The sequence below is a fragment of the Megalops cyprinoides genome, chromosome 4, assembly GCF_013368585.1.
Source record: "Megalops cyprinoides isolate fMegCyp1 chromosome 4, fMegCyp1.pri, whole genome shotgun sequence".
NCBI lineage: Eukaryota > Metazoa > Chordata > Actinopteri > Elopiformes > Megalopidae > Megalops > Megalops cyprinoides.
Window position 1 is genome coordinate 42,963,809 of NC_050586.1, and position 21,102 is coordinate 42,984,910.

The window sequence follows — 21,102 nt, forward strand, 5'->3', positions numbered from 1 at the left end:
TGCGTGAGGCTACAGTGACAGACAACGTGGGATGGGTTTCCCTGCTTCTTAAATCACGTCTCTAGACCCGCCTTCCTTGTCTCCCAGCAACAGGCAAAAACACCAAACTGCAGGCGTTTAGTATCGCGCAGCTAATGACGACAGAGCATTGGCGCACGGTTCATAGAGTGATGTTACTGTTTGTGTCAAAACAGAACGATAGCATCACGGGGGATCCTTTCTACGCTTGAGTGTTTGGGTTTTTTACCACTAATGTGAAAGATCCTGCGCTTTACTGACCAGAATTCTGGACAAACAATGCATAACTTTACTGTTTACTGAAAGTTTACTGTTATGTGTTTATTATGTTATTTAAAATACAGTCACATTTATCCTGCACTAATTTACGCCATACTATACCGTAGTAGGCTATCATCTCTAGTTCGTTTCTAAAGGTGCAAACCTGACTCACGTAGCTACAGTAGGCTATTTAGCAATGTGATGAAGTTAGTTGGGCCCTCCATCACCTACTCACCCCATTTTGTCTGCCTCTCCTGATGTCGGACATTTTAAGAAGGAATAAAGTCTCTCACGCAAGCTTATTTTCAACTTTAAACATTCTATACAGTTTGCAATAATATCATGAGCATTTGTCCATTTACCATCATCTGTTTTACCGTTAATTCCATTTACCGTGTTTTTTTCGCAAGGAACTGGCTTGCAGTAAAAAGCGGAGCGGAGTTTTGGTACAATATCAAACAGTGGTATGTAAATGTGACAGTATGTAAATGTGAAATTAATACATACATTGTATTAATTAACAAGGATGGCATTTATCGATTTAAATTACGTTAAATGCTCATGACATCACAGCTTTTGTGAGGTCTGTGTTCTAAAGGTTAGGCCTATTGTTTATTGCACTCAGCCTAACCTAAAAGTTTATTCTCAGTAATTTAACTTGATTTAACTGAATTTAGCTCCGTTTTGTTATTTGAATTTTGTAACACAAGAAAGCTATAATGTGAAACATTTAAGAGAAAGCTCTGTGATTAGCCTACTTGCCACTTAATTATTCAAATTGCCATCCTTGTTAATTAAACAATCTCACGCTGTAGCTTTCGCAATAGCACACAAATTTCAGACAACCTGCGCTGTTTCGCGAGCATAATCATTTATTCTAATTACGCGATTGGTGTCGATTATTCTGTGAATTAGGCTATTTGTTTTATTGTTAATCAAAGAGGATAAAGGGGAACAGGTTGAAAGGAATGACAGATTCAAAGGTAATGTTTGGGCTTCCCCTGTTTACACCTCACTAGCCGCCACTGGAAGTGCTGGTCGGCGTCGGGATGCTTTCCTGGATCCGCTGGTCTTCCGTTGTGCTCTTTTTAGAAGCTTACCAAACAAATCCGAAATTCGTTTCTGTGCCATTTTGATAGCTAGCTACCTTGAATGATGCAACATTAGCCTACAGCTACTAGATGACTAGGCTACGTGACGTCCGTTGACCATGATGCTTAGTGTTATTTTAATAATTAATAGGCTAATTATTCAGTATTGCTAATTATTTCTCAAAAAATTAATCAAGCATTAAATTCTTAGGTAAATAACAGGAGAATTATTTAAAATGTTTTCATACGTTTATTTTTATTTAATTTTTTTTTTTTTTTTTGCATCTGGCAGAGAGTGCTGTGATGTCTGCCTTTTCCAACAGGGGGTGCTGCAGCATCCCTACTTCCCACGGCCCTGCTTCCCGATTAACCCGTGCTATGAAAGGTGGATAGGTCTTACCCGAGGTATGCTGTCATGGCAATTTACGCTGCATCTCTCAACTGCTACGAGCAGGTTATCTTCGTGGTTGACTCGATGTTACCCATAAGCACCGCCATTCCGCCCACAGTCTTGTTCTACTTTATCGAAATGTCCTACCGTAGCGTAGATTGATAGGGAAATACTACCGCAAGTAGGTTGTGCTAGGTTGTGTTAGGAGCCAAAAAGGTCGGTAATTCTTTTTTTACCTTATCATAAAATGGTTCTAAGCTAATTACATTATTGTTTTCATTAATGCTGTCAAGTAAATTTTAATAATAGGCATAGCCTACTTACAATTTATCCATCACAAAATATGTATTTCGACAGTCTAGTTTACATGCTGACATGTAAATCTGTAGTCTATTTTGTCCATCAACACACTCTAATCAATACCAACGTAAAACTTTAAGTAGCATATTTTGATATTCTAAACCTTATCAGAAAAGACTACCAGGATACAACTACAGAATGTTTTGATAGTCTGAATGACTTTATCAGAAAATGCTACCAACATAATACTACAGGTAGCGCATTTCGATAGTGTCATTAATAAGTAGACATAAAGCTTTGTTTTAAACTCAAATCAATTTTATTAATCAGTTTAGCATACAATATTTTGTTATTAGAGAATCAACAATCACAAGGCAAGAGCACATAAAAAAGAAATTAATAAAGACAAAAAAAAAAAATACTCACAGTATGTGTGTTTGTGGGATTTGTGTACATGCAATACTAACCTTCTGACAAGTAGCCTTCCACCAAGTAGGATGAATCGATGGGTTTCCACTAAACCCGAGGAACGTGATGTAATTGTGATGTGCGCATGCGCAGTAACCGTTGGTACGACCGCTTGATAGGTAGGACAGGACACCCCCCCCTCGTTTCCCCATACTCTACAATTTGTCTCTTGATATGTACAGATATGTAAATTAACAAAATGACGCATGGAGAAGGGTGACCGAAATCGTGGAGATGCCTGGTATACATATTCATATGTATGTGCACTGCAGTCAGAGCTTTAATGCAGTGCTCAACCACTACCTAGCTACCTAACTAGCTAGCTAACTAAACTGAACAGCAACACTTGCTCACAAATGCAATGTAATTTAGCGCAATTCAAGAGAAACGTAGTTGTTCATGTTTGTTTGCTAGGTAGCTAGCCAGCTAACTGTTCATATTAGGCTAGCAAGAAAACGTTTTTCACAATTGTAAAATTGCTACTTGCAGTCAGCTACGTTTTATCAGTCATTGTAGCTACCTTACAAACCAGCTTTCGCTGATCTAACTAATGCAAACACATTGCTGCTTCATGTCATTAATGACAATAAAGTTACGGTGTAGCAAGTATGGTTAGTTTTAATCACTCCTTAGTTATAATATTTGGTAAATTACTCTTATATGGCCATCATGATATACTCAGTTATAGTCATTATGGACTGTGACAGTAGGCTATGTAACATTTTAAGTTAAAAGTTTCAAGTCTACCAGGAGTGAATTGAAGTTGAAGACTGTAAAAAAAAAAAAGAAAAACCTCAGAGACTCATACTGACGAGAACTTCAGAAAGACAGACAGAGAAGCGGTGCAGGAGCAGAATATGGCCGAACCGTGGTAGCTTTTACTCAATAAACATGTTCTAAACTGCTAATGGTGTTGTTCCCGCACAAGGCATCAAAGCTTCCCAAAAAATCCCATTTAATTGTTTGTTGCCGACCCGCAAAAAATCAAAGCCGCGATGTGGGAGGGTCAACTGTATGTATTTTATGAGTAGGAGTGGGTCATGAGGTGAGACAAGGAATCTTGGCTTTTTATTCAAATGTGGGTGGCTCTTAAGAGTCTTTGTTTCTAAAGTATGATGTTGGTTGCCAAGGGACTGCACCCTCAGCACAGAAGTATGTGGCGAAGGTCTCCCTCACACTCATTGCCTCCCATGCAGCATGGTTGCTCCCTGCTCTTCTGATGTTATGCAGAGCAGCAGCTTCCACATTAGCAAGTTGGTCCTGCACAGCCCTTGAAGTTTTGCGGATGAAATTGTGCAGGACACAGGTGGCTTTTACACACTCCACATTGGCAGGACTGATGCCAATGACACAACGGTACATGCGTTATTGGGCTGCAAGTATACCAAATGTGTTTTCAACAATTAGCCTTGCCTGCAAAAGCCTATAGTTAAACACCCTCTGCCTGCTGGGGAGGTTAGTGCCAGGAAAGGGCCTCATCAGGTCTCTCCAGAGAGGAAGGGCCTCATCACCAACGAAGACATGAGGCTGGGGCCCAAGGTGCTCTGCTCCAGGCAGTAGTTTGTCCCCAGGTAAGCCAAGTGTGCCATCCTGCAGGGCCTGGCTGAAGACAGGGCCTGGGAACAGGCATGTAGTCACCCACCAGGGTGTCCCAGATGGCCCTGGCAACCTCTGCCACAATACCAGAAACAGTGTTGTGCCTAACACGGCAGCTGAAGGCAATGCTGCAGTATGCGTCCCCTGTAGTGAGGTACCTGGGTATTAAAAATTGAACTTACATTAACATTTGACTTTAAAAGGATCAGGCTGTATAGGAATGCACCACTGACAATAAACATGCCTAACTAGCTTACACAGTAGCCTACTTATATACTTCTGAAATGTCAGCCAAGTAGAATTTCAGTTAATTCTTAAAAGAAAAAAAATATTTTCAACTTATTGAAAGGAAATTAAACAGAGCTGAATATGAGCGGAGGCATTGTTCACGACAGTGTAAAATAATGGGTAAAGATATCCGACATTGAAATTGAAATTAATTATAAACACTCTCTGCAAGCAAATCACAAGCCATTCACCTGGCCCGATGGCTGCACAGCAGATTGTGTCCAGTGTAGTCATGCGGGGTCCCACTTTTGACAGGAGCTTGTCAAACTGGGCTTTCCTATATTATTAAACATTAGATTTTATCTATATATAAATGACAACGGACAACTTTACACCAGTTAAAAAAAAGTTTATTTAATTTATTTAAGTTTATTTAGTTTAATTTAATTTTTTTGCGAATTCACTCCTGCGCTGTCTGGCGTTCAGCCCTACCCATGCACCCGGTCTGGAGTGTAGCAGCGCCATTTCTGAACTGCCTGGGCAAAGGCAAATTCATAGACTGCCCCTACCCCCATTTGCTGAGGCAGGGCATCTAAAACAGAAAACACAGAAGCAAAAAAATAAATAAATAAAGTCATAAATTTCAGATAAAAAAAGGTTCAACAGAAATTGCACTTAGAAGTGGAATAGTGCACAACGCCGCACTGAGCACATAAGTTACTGTACAAAGTGTGTAATTAGGCCTACCAAAATAATATAGTAGTGGTGATAATATAGGCAAGTGTTTGATACCATTTTATACTGACTTTATAGCACAATATCCAAGCTCCATCAGTAACTTAATAGGATAATTTCGTTATCATAAAAGCAAAATGCTAACTTTATCGTCGGAAGAAATAATCCTGCACTGAGGACTAATTCATGAAAATAGCGTGTATTTTATCTTTGTTCAGATTTTGGGTTGTCTACGAAATATATGCATACCTCTCTCTTCCTCTAAACTGATCCTAGCTAACGTTATCCCGTCATCTAATGCTAACTTTAAAGTTATCAATTACGTTGGCGAGCTAACAACGCACCTGCATGTTTCAGTCTTGACATTTTGACAGTAAAACATCCCAAATATTTAATGTAATTTATAGCTACCACGAATATAATAAAACCCTACAGTAAACTAAGGTTAGCTAACTGACAAAATTAACTTAGTGTAGGTGTTTATGAAGCTGTAGAATGAACGTATTCTAATATCTGACAACTTTGACAGATGTAACGTTTCAATGACAGGTGTCTAAATTATAATAGCCTAATGACCATTGTGACAGGCACGAATGTATGTATGACTGCATATGATGTTAGACAATGTAAATAAACTATAAACGTTTACAAATATTCAGTTTGGTACAATTCAACATTCAAACATTAGATAAAGTGTGGCACATATAGAAAATGTAAAGGGTGAGTAGTACATTACGGTACATTTATATTTACATACATTATATATACATTTATATGTACATGTATTTATCTGTTCTTATAAAGAGTGTAGTCAATACTCCTGACCACTGGGCTGCGCTGTGCACCCCGTAATAGCACTGTGTAGCAGTGACAATCTACCTAAAAAAGAAAAAAAAAAAAAAAAAAACAGTGATCGTGAGCTGTAGAAGCTACCAGGCAATGCCTGTGTGTTGAGAGTATTCTCTACTATTTTGCAGCTGAGAAATTATAAAAACGTTCTAAGATACTAGTCGAAATATGAATATAGGTGTCCAACAACTGGACTTACTAAGATTAACTCGGCAGTAGGCTGTTGTGCAGTATTTAACATTATTAGGAATGGAAACGTAGCTGAAGCTAGCACAGAATAGCGTGATAAACAAGCATGGTAAAATGTTTCGTTTATATGGTGTAATATAAGCCATCCATCTGGATTCCACTGTTTTAAAGTGTATTTAGCACTTCTGTAATGTTTATAACGAGGTATTTTTATTTACAAGAAGGATGGAGTTACAGTATATGGACAAAAGTATTCGGACGCCTGACCATTACACCAACAGGGACTGCAATGACATTGTATTCAAATACATATACTTTAATATGGAGTTGATCCCCCTTTTGCAGCTATAACAGCTTCCACTCTTCTTGGAAGGCTTTCCACAAGATTTTGGAGTGTTTCTGTGGGAATTTGTGCCCATTCATTCTGTAGAGTATTTATGAGGTCAGGCACTGATGTTGGACGAGAAGGCCTGCCTCGCAATCTCCGTCCCAGTTCATCCCAAAGGTGCTGGATGGGGTTGAGGTCAAGTCCTTCCACACTGAGCTCATCAGACCATGTCTTTATAGTCCTTTCTTTGTGCACTGGGGCACAGTCATGTTGAAATAGAAAAGGGCCTTCCCCAAACTGTTGCCACAAAGTTGGAAGCATAGCATTGTCCAAAATGTCTTGGTATGCTGAAGCATTAAGATTGCCCTTCACTGGAGATAAGGGGCCTAGCCCAAACCCTGAAAATACTTTTCTCCATATAGTGTATATTAGCGTGGGTGAAATTGCGTGAGCTAGTAGCCATATCCACTGCATGGGAATCACTTTAATAAGTACAACTAGCATGTTGCCAGCGGAGATTTAAACTGCCAGTTAATGTTTAGTTGACTGTTTGAGTTTAGCCATATCACGAGTGATATTAATGTAAATGATATGTACATGTCAATCTGTAAACTGCAATTTGGAAGATATTGTTAAGGAAAAAGTGGAAGTGAATGTTTTCCCTGTCAACTAATGCTGTAAGTTGATAGCATCTGTTTTCCTATGAGGGTATTCCGGATTTTGCAAATGTATCAACAAGGTGTTTGAATTTGTGAAAAGGAAATTATACTTATACTTATATACTTTATATACTTTAGCTGTTTTTGAGATGTGTTAAGCTAATAGGTTATATCAAAAGTAATGCTTATCTTTTTGAAATGTGTTATGCAACCATGTGAAAGCAGTAGTAATTTTCTAACTGAAAATGTGCATAGTGTTAAACATTAAGTGTTAACAGGTTGTTCCGAGGGCAATACTTACTTTATCTCCACGAGCAGTGTTTTCCTGTTTATTGATGCAGATGTTCATAGTACTGCTTTAGTGTAAGGAATTGGTTGAAAACTAAATGGTCCAAAAGGATGATAATTACCTGTCCTGTAATGAAGGTAATTGCCTGTGCTGTAACAAAACAATAGTTATCTGTTATGCAATGGGTGACTGCAAGGGACACTTACTTGTAGTCATGTTGAAGGGGAAATGCTTACCTTTGTTTATAAAGAGAAGTTATAGTTTTCTGTCTGTTCAGAATGTTATATGCTATATTTTGATTCTAGTTATAATGAAACTATATCAGGGGGAGTTTTAGCAGGTATGTGGAATTGATGTATGTTTATTTTTATTATTATACCCAAAAAAGATTGAAATACAGTTTACTGAAATGCAGTCATGTAGTTGTTTCAGGAATATTGAGGCAATTTAGTGGGTTGTATGGAAATTGTAGCCTAATCCTAAAAAAAAAACAGTGATCGTGAGCTGTAGAAGCTACCAGACAATGCCTGTGCGTTAAGAGTATTCTGTATAATTTTGCAGAAAAATACCCCCCCCAGATTTGACCGATTTTTAATATTTTAATCGTAAGAACTCACACACTAGACAAGTCGCAGGACCACACACTACACGATTTCAGAGTGACGATTCCAGGGACTTGGGATCTCACAGAAACTCGCGATCAAACGCGACTTCAGAGCAAAACCAACATGGAGGCAGACCGTCGATTTCAGCTTTTCACTTGTGTGTGCTATGTTTTGCACCGAAAAAAATAGGAGAAAAAACTGTGGATGAAGTCATGGCTAAGAAGACGGAACCAGCATGGCTACACATTTTGCAGCGCTAGCTGGAGTTGAGTGGGAAATAAAGTTTTATTGTTAGTCTCAAACGGGGCTTGTGCGAGCTACTGCTACAAGCTATTTGTTATTTGTACACAGATGGAGGGGAGAGTGAAACCTGTGATTATTAGTTATTTTATACATTCTCTGACTTTCCACTGCCCTGGAGATGCCGTTCCATATTAATATTATTGTGCTCTGGGCTTGTACGAAGGTTAACTGTCAATTGCTGGGTTGGTGACGCTTCCCGGTCATTTTGCTGTCGTTGGCTGTTGCGGGTTTCTGCTCAAGATTCCATCGCTGTTCTTTTCATACTACAGGATTTCACGTCGTCACGTCGATAACATGTTTGATATTTACGATTCGAAATCGGGGAGAGTCCGATCAAGTCGGTAACACTAAGATTACGTCTGTAAACTCCTCGCACTACAGGATCATCACAATCAGCCCAATTGTCCTCTAGTGTGGAGCCAGCATAAATAAATGCATGCTTACTTGATATGGATTCATAAATGAGGTGTGTGGGGTGCAGTACGTTGGTCTACCACACGATGGTCTCGCGGTCAACTATAAATCGATGGCTTTTCAATATCACGTCAACATTTCCCGGTCAACTACAAATCGATGCTCAATCAATTATAATCAGGACAACTATAAATCATTGTTATTCCAACGTCCATGTCATCAACATTAATATACTGTCGGGTTTCATCGGTATTGTAACGGTGATCCAACATTTATTTAGCATTGAGATTTCAATCTCAACCATAATGATTCAGATGGGAAATCAATTTTTTTTTCAATGTGGTCTTGCTATCTGGGTAAGGCTTTTCTGCCATTATAAGAGAAAAGCTTAACGTGGCTTAATGTACCTGAACATCGATCACAGAAGACCAAATTTCGCTCACACAAATCTTGTCATAAACGCTTTCACATATCAAAAAATCAAAACCGAAATCCAAGAAATATGGTCGTTATCTTACGTTAAGCCTTTTACTTATAATGGGTGTCAAAGGAAAGGAAAACGCTTAATGTACGATAACGTCCATACTCACAGGATTTCAGTTTTGATTTTTTGACAGGAGGAAGTGTTTCTGACAAGAGATATCCGAGAGAAATTTGGTGATCATTGATCGCTGTTTTGGAACATTAAGGCTGTTTATCAATCCGCGTTTTTGTCCGTTCTTGCGTTGTGAACTCGGTTGACGTCATCTTTCATGGCCCAAGTAAGGTTCCAATACGAAGAACGCAGCTGACCAAGAACGTTTGAAATGCCCGGATGTGTTCTTGATCCACCCCTTTTATCGAGGATGCATCGGTTGGTGACTTGTTGGCCAGCGAGAACGCGTCAGATATGACGACACGAGAGGCGAGCGAGAAGCTGCTCACCTGTAAGTTTTTACTTTTCTTATTTCAAGTAAACGGTACCTGTAAATCAGCCTCTGAAAAAATGTTCCGGGAAACGGGCAGTGTAGTTGCAGAATATTTGCTTATTTTATATAAGAAACGGCTAATTTGTAAGCTTGCTCCGACTTTCATGGGGAGTAGGCTTCGGTTAGCTAGCGTTATTCAGTTCAGTGGTGAGTTAACGTTAGCTACATTAGCATGGGCTACAGAAAAGGTAACTTGAGGGACGGCTTTTTAGCTTTATAGTTTATCGCACTTTTCAAATGTCATATTGATCGTATGAATGTAAATAAGGCTATAGTCTCCATACAGCTTTCTACCAGTCATCTTCACATAAATATTTTATTCAGATTTTTTTTTATTTTTTGCTGATATTTTTTTTTTTCAGAGGCTGATTTACACGTACCGTTTACTTGAAATAAAAAAAGTAAAAACTTAATATCATGTCCTCTCATAATTCAGTACAAAGAGGTATTCCATTTTTGATGCATTAACCTCTAAGTGGAGCTAAAAGGATTTGTGGGTGGTTATAGTTACTGTGGTGGCTTCCTCTTTAGATGGCTGACTAAAAAAGTACATCATCTGTATGAACTGCCTGCATGTTTTGCGTGTAAAACCCTTTACTAAAAGTAACTAGTATTTGCAGCTGTTATAGATTAATGTAGTGGAATAAAAAGTAGCATATTTGCTTTGAAATGTAGCGGAATAAAAGTACAAAGTCCCCTAAATTGGAAATACTCCTGCCAAGTACAAGTACCTCAAAACTGTACGTAAAACAATTTACATTGTTACTTTTAATCGTAATACAGCCAACCCCACCCCTGGTCAATCAACCATTTAGCTAGCAAGATACTTTGTTCATTTTAAAGGCAATTCACGCGACTGTTTGGCTTAGGGCAAGAGCATCATAACACTTGTGATGTTAACATTTTAGTACTCATCTTACCACATGAGTGGAATGACAAACACGAGTTTTGAGTTCGTCTTTAACTTTATTATATGAACAAAGTAACAGCCTATACTATGGCAAAACACAAATGTAATACACAAGCACAATAAAACAAAAGTTTATGAAATGTTGCACTGATAATGCCGGTGTTGTCTTATCACTGCTTAAATGAGTTGCGCCCAGGGTATTGAGCAATGACTTTGAGAAACAGATGGATACCACCTTATTCCTAGCTCCCATGATACCTTGCGTGAATTATGGGCGGGACTTCCGCTTTGTTACACCACTGAACAGTAACCGGCGTTTGTGACGGATAGCAAAATAAATCGTAAGGATGCACCAATTGTGAAATTCTGGGCCGATACCGATGTTTAAAATAACAATTTGGCCGATGGCCGATGACTGTACCGATGTTAAGAAAGACCTGGCACAAAGCTAAAACACTCACTACAGACTACCTAGCTAACTAGCTAGCCAACAGTACTAAAGTTGTCAGAACAGGTTGCTTGCAGTGTCTGTGGTAAAATTAACTATTTGGTCAGAAGAGAGGTGATGAGGCTTTATTAGTTTGATAGCTAGCTAGCTCTTAGTAATATGACAGCTGAGCAGTCTGAGTGCCTGAAAGCCAAATTAGCTAGCAAGCTGTCTAGCTTTCTACTTTGTTTTATTGTAGCTAGCTAGCTATGTGTTTGTTTGCAAGGTGATAATTGTAATTGTCAGCGGAATGTGATAGTAACTAGCTAGTTACGTGTATTGTTTAGTTTGTATTGTAGCTAGCTAGATTTGTCTTTGTAAGAGCGCGGTGAAGCTGGCTGGACGTTTGATATTCGGTGGATATTCGATTTGAATTTGTCTCCGATTTGAAATCGATAACAAACTTCGACTTAACAACGTGATCAGGGTCACAGAAAGTACACATTATTAAAGTGTATCAAAAGAAAATATCAACATTTGCTATAGATTTCTATCCTAAACCAGCTTCACGGAAGTTCACCCTATGTTCTGTCGCTAAAGTCTGTGCAAGGGACTGTCTGCAAATTACACCATTATAGTTAATCGCTATTAGGCAGTAGGAATACAATACGTAGACCTAGGCATAATGTAAATTAAATTTCAATAAACTTAGTGAGTCTTTAATCATGATTATTATTGTATTATTTCCCAATGAGAAATTGATATAGCCTCTAGCCTACAACTGATAATTTAATGTAATGACAACTATGGAAGGAGAAGCCATTTCTGACAAATATGCCGATTCATCAAAAATCAAAGAAATGCCTTTTCATCTTTCTGACTTCTGTAGTAGTTCCCAATCACAGTGTAGTATGTAGTCCTAGTATTGTGAGATTTTCCAGAAATGTAAATTTATATGGAAGCAGTTCAAATATTCACCAAAAATTAATTATATTTTTCCATTCCGATTGCTGTAGTAGTTCCCAATCACTGCCTGCTACTTACTACAGGTGAAGTTTTCCACACATGTGTACTTATATGGAAGCAGAACTGGATTAATTCTGAAAAATATTCACCAAAAATAAAAAAAAAACGACCTTTCCCCATTCCGATTGCTGTAGTAATTCCCAATCACTGCCTGCTACTTACTACAGGTCAAGTTTTCCACACGTGTACTGATTATTTAATAGACATTTTCCATCTCTTCTTCAAATCACCAATCTTTAAAATATTTTAAATATCTTTTATAAATGAGCAGCATTTGACAGCGAGAAGAGAATACGTTCAGTGAGAACCAAATGTTTGCCTACCATGTTTCCAAGGGAAGAACATACTGCCGTACAATACATGGCGCCACAGATGTATGGATTCGGTCTGTGATGACGTTGCTGTAAGTCTGGTTGAAATATGATTTTTAGTTTAGGCATTTTTGTTGAAAGATGAAAAAGGACAATATCTGTGAATAGTATGGCCAAATAAATATAACCACGGGGAATTTATAGCCAAGCTAGGAAACTTAAAATTTGGCATGTTCCACCAGGTGGACTACATAAATTACAGTAGCTATGGCGCAACGATTATAGTCAGACCCACGTGCATTTGTAATTCTTCATAGCTAGTTAGCCATCTAGCTAACATGTTAGATACAATACAGACCTGAAGCGATGTAGCTTCCTAGTTAGGCAAGCAACGTTATTAGCAAGCTCATCTTCCTGCTGTTGTGCTCACCCGCATCCAAGTTACTTGGAAAAAGCTTGCCCTTTGCAATAATTGGCCAAAAACGGGATTATACGTGTTCCCAGACTTCAAGGAAGTCGTTTCTGTGAGGTGTGATTTTATATTAGCACAGGTTAACGTGTGGTACTGCTTGAATGGTGTTGCAGTCACACGCACTGGTTTGGGAGTGTTGTTAGATAGCTCATTTAACTTGGATGGATACACTTCTGTTCTCTTACGCTGGAAGTTCATCTGGATAAGAGCGTCTGTTAACTGAAAGTAATGTAATGAATGAATGCAATGTTATAATATATAGGCTGTTCCAAAGACAGGCTGAAAAATGGGGGGAAAGCATGAAAAGGAAAAAAAAAATTCTCCCTTCTAAAGGAATTAAGATCAATAATTATTAGAGCAATTAGTGATATATTTAAATTATAACATCCTCTTTTCATGTCCTCATTGATAAATATAACTTTTCCAGCGATGAAATCAATGTTCAGGTCAAATTAAACATGCAGAATTGGTGTGTGAAGTATTGGATGCTGTAGTTTTGTAACATTTGTTTTAACAGTTCAACACTCTACTTTTAGCCTCCTTATTTGAATGTGAAATGCATTCTAGGTTTGTGAGAGGCTTAAGTTACCGAAGAACTGAAGTGTATTTTCTATCCTTCTGAAATATATACACATCATACTCTTTCCTGAATGACCCCTCTTTGCACACAAGGGAGGTAAGGGCCATTAATACATTGAATTAGTGAAGATGAAGATGATAAACCCGGAAATAAATGAAATATGAATATAAATGTGCCGTCAATCTAAAAATGATCAGGATGAATTAACAATAATGCTCAAGACAGAATGCTCACCAGGTCATTTTCATTTTAATCTTGCTGTGAAGGTTCATGCCGTGGCTCACTTTTGCATGTTTTGTGCCCAAGTTTTGGACACTTCTAATATTTTTTCACTCAGAATTTGTTAAATGAAAATGATTAGCAAAAGTAGGACCATCTGGTGTCAGCACCACAGGGTTTTTACAAGAGCAGCCAGACTTTAAGTCCCACAATATTGTGCAGATTTGGTTAAACTTAGCCTGGACTCTATGGCAGGCATGCACTGAGTGACTTGTGTCAATGGGTCTATGGCAACTATCTTGAACATTGCCTGACACTCTTCACAATGTTCCAAAATCAACTTTTTAACTTTACATATTTCTGTCATCGTATTTCTGTCAGTATAAGTACAGTTTTTCATATGATTTTGCATCCATTAGCATATTAGTAAAAGCATCTCCTTGTAAAGTGCTGTAGCATTTTGCACAAAATTAGGTACTTTTTCCTTAACCTTTTCCCAACTCCGCAGCCTGTAAATACCTATTTGTTTTATATATTTTGCCTTATTTACTGCATTATTAAATTGCACTAAATGTATTTTTGTGTCAAGAACACACTTTGCTCCCTTTGTACATAAGTATGTTATTAGTACAGTATTCAACAAAATGTGGCTTGTTTTCCTTCATCCCAGGTGACTGAAGTGGACTATGTGTGTGGAACAGATGAGATGATCCTTGCCAAATCTACTCAGCTCTCCCTTCTCTCCTGGAGAAGATTTCATTCAGCAACCTGCTTCTATTTTTCAAACCACCACAGTTGCAGGAAGACAGACATACTAAGCAAGGTTTCTGGCCAAGTGGATAGATGTTTGTTTAATGCAACATTTCACAGCCAAAGCTCATGGCCACGTCAGCTGGCTGAACGGGACTCAGGTCCCAGAGGCAGACGACTGTACAGCCTGTCTGCTGCTGGGATTGTGAACTCTGCTCCAGTGTCCGTGCAGCCTTACCTCAGACTCATGAGGATGGACAAACCAATTGGTGAGATACTTTAATGTGGCCATTGGAGGACTAGAAAGGGAAATCAAGAAAGATTTTCAAAATGTTTTGAAATCTTGAAATCTTCTGAAATATGACAGAGCCACAGCAAAAATCTGGCATTACAAAAAGGTTGACAAAATAATAACAATGACGATAATAGCCTATCAGTCGCTGTGCAGAACCGATGTCTGACCGTTGTCGTCTGGTCTAGCCACCGCTTTTTCTAAAAAAAAAAAAAAAAGCAGACCTATGATCTTAGTGACCATATTTTTGTAGCAGCAGCACAGTGTCAGTTTAATTAATTACCTTTGTCATTATACAAGTGGTTGTCCAGTTCTCAGTATGTTCAGCAAGATTGTTCCATTCAGAGATAGAGATAGCAAAATACTTTTGGATTTGTATGACACTAGAACTGAGAGAATTTCAAATGATCTTGTTTTATGTTGTTGTGAAGAAAAGATTTTTTCTCTGTGGGCTGCTTTACTAAAGATGATCACATACGTTTGCAAAATTAGGGTATGGTAGAACAGTGTTTTTGTTCTACCATTGCCTTTTTATTTTAAATTTTATTTATATCTAATATTTATATTAATTAATTTAATTTATATCTGTATCTATATATACAGATTAAGACATTTTTTTATTTTAAGAATTTCTATGAAACACTTGGTGGTGGTTGCTTGAGTATTATTACAATAAGTACACTTTTTTGTATGAGGTCACCTTGTAAAAGGTCTTTATCATACAGGTACATGGCTGCTGTACCTTCCCTGCACTTGGAGCATTGGGCTTGCAGCTGACCCTGGCTGTCTACCAGACCTGGCCATGTTGACACTCTTTGGCACAGGGGCCCTGCTGATGCGGGGGGCTGGCTGCACCATCAATGACATGTGGGACAAAGACTTTGACAAGAAGGTACCTCTCTAAAGTGGTGTCATAAATCATTCTTACAGAATGACATAAGTGTTACATGTGGAATTCAGCTAAATTTGTAAATTGTCATTGTTCTCTGCGGTGTCATTTATTTCATAAAATGAAACAGATTATTGAAACAGTCATTACAGTGAGCTTTAATTTAAGAATTAGTAGACCCATTATAAAAGTTTAAAGCTTTACCATTAGAAGAAATCAGAATAAATCTCTTGCAATTGAAATGATCTCGTAAACTTGTGACCATTGCTGAGTTATTAAAAATGATTAATAAAGCAGTGTTTTTGGGTTTCTTTGCCTTTTGCCAGTGTGAGAATAACCACCAGTGTGATTCATAGAAGTGTATTGTACTCCATTCGTGTCAGTGTGTCTCATGTTTAATTCTCAGTGTATGTATGAAGCACATTTCATTAAGGATAATGGTAGTTCAGCTGTACGTCTGTATATATCTGAGAGCCTATTGGTCACTGCAGTTTGCCATACCTTTCCTTGTCCACTCAGCCTGGTGGGGCTGCAGTGTGAAATTAAAAATGTTAACTTTCTGAATGGTAACTATTTGATGATGTTTTGAAAGGTGTCTAGGACAGCTAGCCGGCCGATTGCCTCAGGAAAGATTTCACAGCTGCAGGCTTTGACTTTCCTGGGAGTCCAGCTTACTGCAGCACTAGGGGTTCTACTCTGCCTCAACTATTACAGGTATCCTCTGTGAAACACAATAGTCTGCCATGCAGATGGGGTTCCCAGTTGGGTTCTTATTGTTTACTTCTGCAAGTGGTTACAGCTTGAAACACAGCAGTCTGTCATGCAGGTGGTGTCTGCAGGCCTTTCCTTTTTAACCTTCATTAACATCGTTGTTTTTAGACTACTTTACAATAATGTTGAAGATTTGCTGTAAACCATTGCTTTTCAGTATAGCCCTGGGTGCTGCTTCATTGTCCCTTGTGGTCACCTATCCTCTGATGAAGAGAATTACATACTGGCCACAGCTTGTGCTGGGTATGTCCTCCAATAAAGCTGATTTTCTTGAATATCTTAAAGTAAAAGAATGACAGACTTGTCTGCTCAGCACAACATTACAATCATGTATTTTATTAACTGTTTTAGAAGGCAGCTATGGTGGTCCTATGAGAAAATAAACACAGGGAAAGGACATAGCTGGATGTGCCAAACTATTGATTAGCCTTGGAAAGGTTGTCAAGTGTCAAGCTTTATTGTCCACATATCTCAGAGTGGTTAATTTTCATACATCTGCTCAAAATTAACTTTGAGCTTCAGTTAAATATGTTGATAATCACTCTACATCTTTTTTTAAAGAACATCCCCAGGTACCCTTGAAAAATCATCTTTAAATATGTCTGCTGGTAAATCTTACATGTTTTGACAGGTTGTAGTGAATATTTGCCCATACAATGATCACTGGTGTTTCCTTTTCAGGTCTTACCTTTAATTGGGGAGCCTTGCTGGGCTGGTCAGCTGTGATGGGGTCCTGTGATTGGTCCATATGCCTGCCACTCTATTTCTCAGGCGTGATGTGGACTTTGATATATGACACCATCTATGCCCATCAGGTTAGACAAAAACAGCTGGTACATTTGAAATAGGAAGATTTTGCTGCGCTGCTTCTGCAGAAATGCTTATATCTTCTTGAATATATGTAGGCTTAACAGTATTCACTTTTTATTACTACAGATTCAACATGTAAAATTGTCAAATTGTAATATTTATATTTTAGAGATTTTTAATGTTTTCATAATAATGTCACATAGCTAAACCCCAATTCAAAAGAGTATTTTAAAAATGTAAAAGAAGAAGGAAATGCAAAACTTTATGGTAAAGAAAACAGATCATCTAGTGAAATTCTTTTCTTCAGAGTAGTATGTTGTTAAATACTTTCCTTATGTTTCTCAGGACAAGGCTGATGATGTCGTTGTTGGGGTAAAATCCACTGCCTTGAGGTTTCAGGAGCAAACCAAGCTGTGGCTCAGCGGCTTCACGGTGGCCATGCTGGCTGGGTTGGTCCTGACAGGGATCAACGCGGAGCAGACCCTGCCGTACTATGGAGCAGTGTCTGTGGTGGCCGTTCACCTTGCACATCAGGTAATCATGTACATCAGTAATTGTGGGCTGATCCGGATGAAAGCTCTCAAACGGTGCAAAGCAAACACATGCTACCTGCTTTTAAATGAACCATTACGTACTATTGAAAATGAATTAAATGGAACAAAGATGACACAAATGGCTGTGTCTGCAAAAAAAGCATGTCATGTGATTGATTTACCTCTTGTTCAGACAATTCAGAGAATGTATGTGACCTGACATCTAGAGGGAGTGAAGTCCATCAGGTAGCATTTCTAGTCAGCTGAGAACAAAATCCGCGTTCCAACATGTTATGAAAAAGCTGTGTTGGTACTTTAGTAATCTTAGTTCCGTAATCTTTGTTCATTTGAGTTTAATTAATGTATTTTTAGTTTCTTAGACCTGAGCTGTCAAAACCTGTTCCAAAAATTTTAAAATGTTTTGCAATGATCTCTTGATGAGAATAGAAAAGAAAACTTCACTTTGGGATAGAGCACTGTTATTTTGTTACATTGATTGGCCATAGCTTTTTCTTACATTGTCATAAGTTTTCTCCTTTATTTGCTTATCAAATAGCATGTTCCAAGATCATTTTGTGATATTTCTTTTCCCTTTTGTGTCCTACAGATGTACACTTTGGACATCAATAAGCCAGAAGATTGCTGGAAGAAATTTGTTTCCAATCGTAATTTAGGACTTCTCTTATTTTTAGGAATAGTCGTTGGAAACTTGTGGAAAAAAGAAATTATATTTTAATATAAAATGAGGAGACTGATAAGTGAATGGAATTGTGAATTGTATGCAAGGTGTTGTTGTTTAACATTAATATGTCACTCTGTAGGTTTGGTAATGGTATACAATTGAATCAAGTCCTCCTGCTTTCTTCTTGTAATGTAGAAGACTGACCGTTAGGTAGAGGCAGCAGAGCACACAGAGGGTTTAATCAGACTGAGATTGTAATGATACTTCTGTATCATTTTATCAATTATTTATAACTACAATTAGCTATAGAGCACAAATAGGAGCAAAAATATGAGATTTCACATAGTTACAACTCTGAAAATGGCCAAAAAACATGAATGTGTAGGTATGAAACTAACCAAGGTTGTCATGTTTTTTTGATTTTAAGTTTGTACCATTGAAAGAATTCCTACTCAGACAAGTTCCAGACTTCTGGAAGAGGGTTAATGAGGATGTGCAAGTACACCAGGTACAGCAAAGCAGGAAAAAAATTCAATAAATGTGAGTCACACAGTGTTGTGCTAATGCATGGACCAAATGGTTGCCTGTGGAATGAAATTTCTAATTACATGTAAATGAGCCCTCCTGAGACACCATATTCCATTGTCTGTAAATGAGTTTAACTTACTGTATGAGAAGGAGATCATACTTTAAATATTTCTTAAACTGTTTTGTGAGGCCTTGTAATTATTTTGACCTGCAGGGTTAGGATTCAGACTGTTATTCTACAGTAGCACCAACAGATGGTACTGTTGAGTAATTAATACATATAAATGTACAGTTATGTAGAATAGATATAAATAAATGTCTGCCAGATTTTTCAATTAATATTCGTATTCAGTATTCATACAGTATATTAATACATAATGTATGGATAACACCAGATCTTTATACAGAATATATGTTATAAACACTGTTGGTTTAATATATTTCTGGTTCTAAGTGTGGCACAAAAAACATGTAAAGTCACATTTTATGCAAAAGCAGCTGGATGGGGTTGAATTTTTTCAAAAAATCTTGGTTCAGTATGACCTACGTGGATCATATGAATCACTTTGGCGTGGTTTTTTAGTGAAATGGCAGTTGGGATTTTTAGGTATAAGACTGTGTCATACACTTATGTCTGTAGTTAAACATAAATGTAGGCTATAATTAGTTATTTTCAAAATATCATTTTCATGTTATTAATAAAATACCAAATACTTTTATATCCTTTGGAACACACAATAAGAAAACTACCAAAGCTCATTAGAGTTATTGTTATGTATGTTAAACACAAACTTAATGGTGGGTAGTCATGTGGGTAAATCTACATCATATTGAAGACCTTTTTTCTGTAGTAAGTAGTAGTAATGCAAATTCATGTCTAATGTCCTTGGATTCTATGAGTGAAACTAACAGGAGAGCTTTTTAACCAACAGCAGATTGGGCAGGTACCACATAGCAAGACAAGCTGTGGCATTTAAGGAGATGGAAGGGAGCTGTAAGGCAACAACACTCTACTATGGTGCAGGCAGTGCTAGCGGTTCTGAAGCTAACCTGTACACTGAGTGAAGTCTTGTGTGGCTCACGCTCCCCACCCCTCAGTGCCATGGTGTTCATTCCATTGTCCTGCTAAGTCTGAAGCATTCTGTTATTAGGTTTTTGTCAACAGATCTCTGAAATGATATGATGCAAGCATACACACAAACATATACCGGTAATATTGTGTTGCACTTGAGGATGACAAAAAATGACAGTTCTATTTTCTTCATATACTCAGATAGTGCCAAGTAAAACAATATCAGCTCACTATTTCATGCATGAAATTAACAACATACAAATTGATCAAATTTGCAAATTTTTGGGCTATAAAAGACCATAAAAAGACCAGGCTGGTAGTTGGAGATCCATCACTCACACCTCAGTAGCTATTCGTCATACATTGTAATCCTGTTGTAGTGACCACTTCTTAAGGTGTCTTTATGGGCCCTCACATTCCTCATCATCCTCAGGACCTATTTGTTGATGTCATGCCTCCTCCATTGTCCTTATTGAAATATCTGTGATATTTCAGTACATAATTCAGTACATAATTTCAGTACATAAGATTGTCTAAAACATGGTCTGACTTATTATTGTGGTACCTCCTTACTTCCACTTTAGACTTATTTATGGTAGTGCCACCACCTCCCATAGAACTGCCAAATCACTGGGTACGTGATTGGGAGTAACCCTTAAACATACTCTCTCTCTCCACTGAGATTGCAAACTTTAGTCTCATAGCAGTCTTTGGCTTTTGAATTTAAGTGCCATATTCTACTTTAAAAAACTGCAGACTGAAATTGTGTGGTCCAGGGTTTTGCAAATCATAGAAAGCTTCAGCATGCTGTGCTAGAATACAATGCCCAAATTATTCTTCATCATAGTGGTACTTGGAGGGTGTATGACCCAGCCCACCTATGAAGGATACTGTGAGATACTGACCAAAATCTCACCAGAAGCTGGGGTCTTATAAACAGAAGCCCTGAGGTAGCTATCTCAGCTCTCTTGTTCTCCAGAAGGATCATCACTGGAAGGTAACTTATATTTAATGAAGTAAAACTTGAGTTCGTTTGAGAAGTTGGAAAGCCTGCATGCCCAGTCTGTTGGCCCAGCCTTTCAAAGATGATGGGGTGTGTTTTTGCAATTGTCCTGCTTGAAATCAAGTACATTTTATA

General features: G+C 37.9%; 1 protein-coding gene across 1 annotated transcript; it reads left to right on the forward strand.

The window, feature by feature from the left end:
- The first annotated feature begins 12,013 nt into the window (after nucleotides 1-12,013).
- On the forward strand, nucleotides 12,014-19,212 carry coq2 (coenzyme Q2 4-hydroxybenzoate polyprenyltransferase). The gene is made up of 8 exons (XM_036526701.1): nucleotides 12,014-12,458; nucleotides 14,308-14,656; nucleotides 15,405-15,571; nucleotides 16,161-16,282; nucleotides 16,497-16,582; nucleotides 17,021-17,154; nucleotides 17,495-17,683; nucleotides 18,290-19,212. Exons 1-8 carry the CDS (start codon nucleotides 12,432-12,434, stop codon nucleotides 18,416-18,418), a joined length of 1,203 nt encoding a protein of 400 aa, XP_036382594.1. The 5' UTR covers nucleotides 12,014-12,431; the 3' UTR covers nucleotides 18,419-19,212.
- The last annotated feature ends 1,890 nt before the right edge of the window (nucleotides 19,213-21,102 follow it).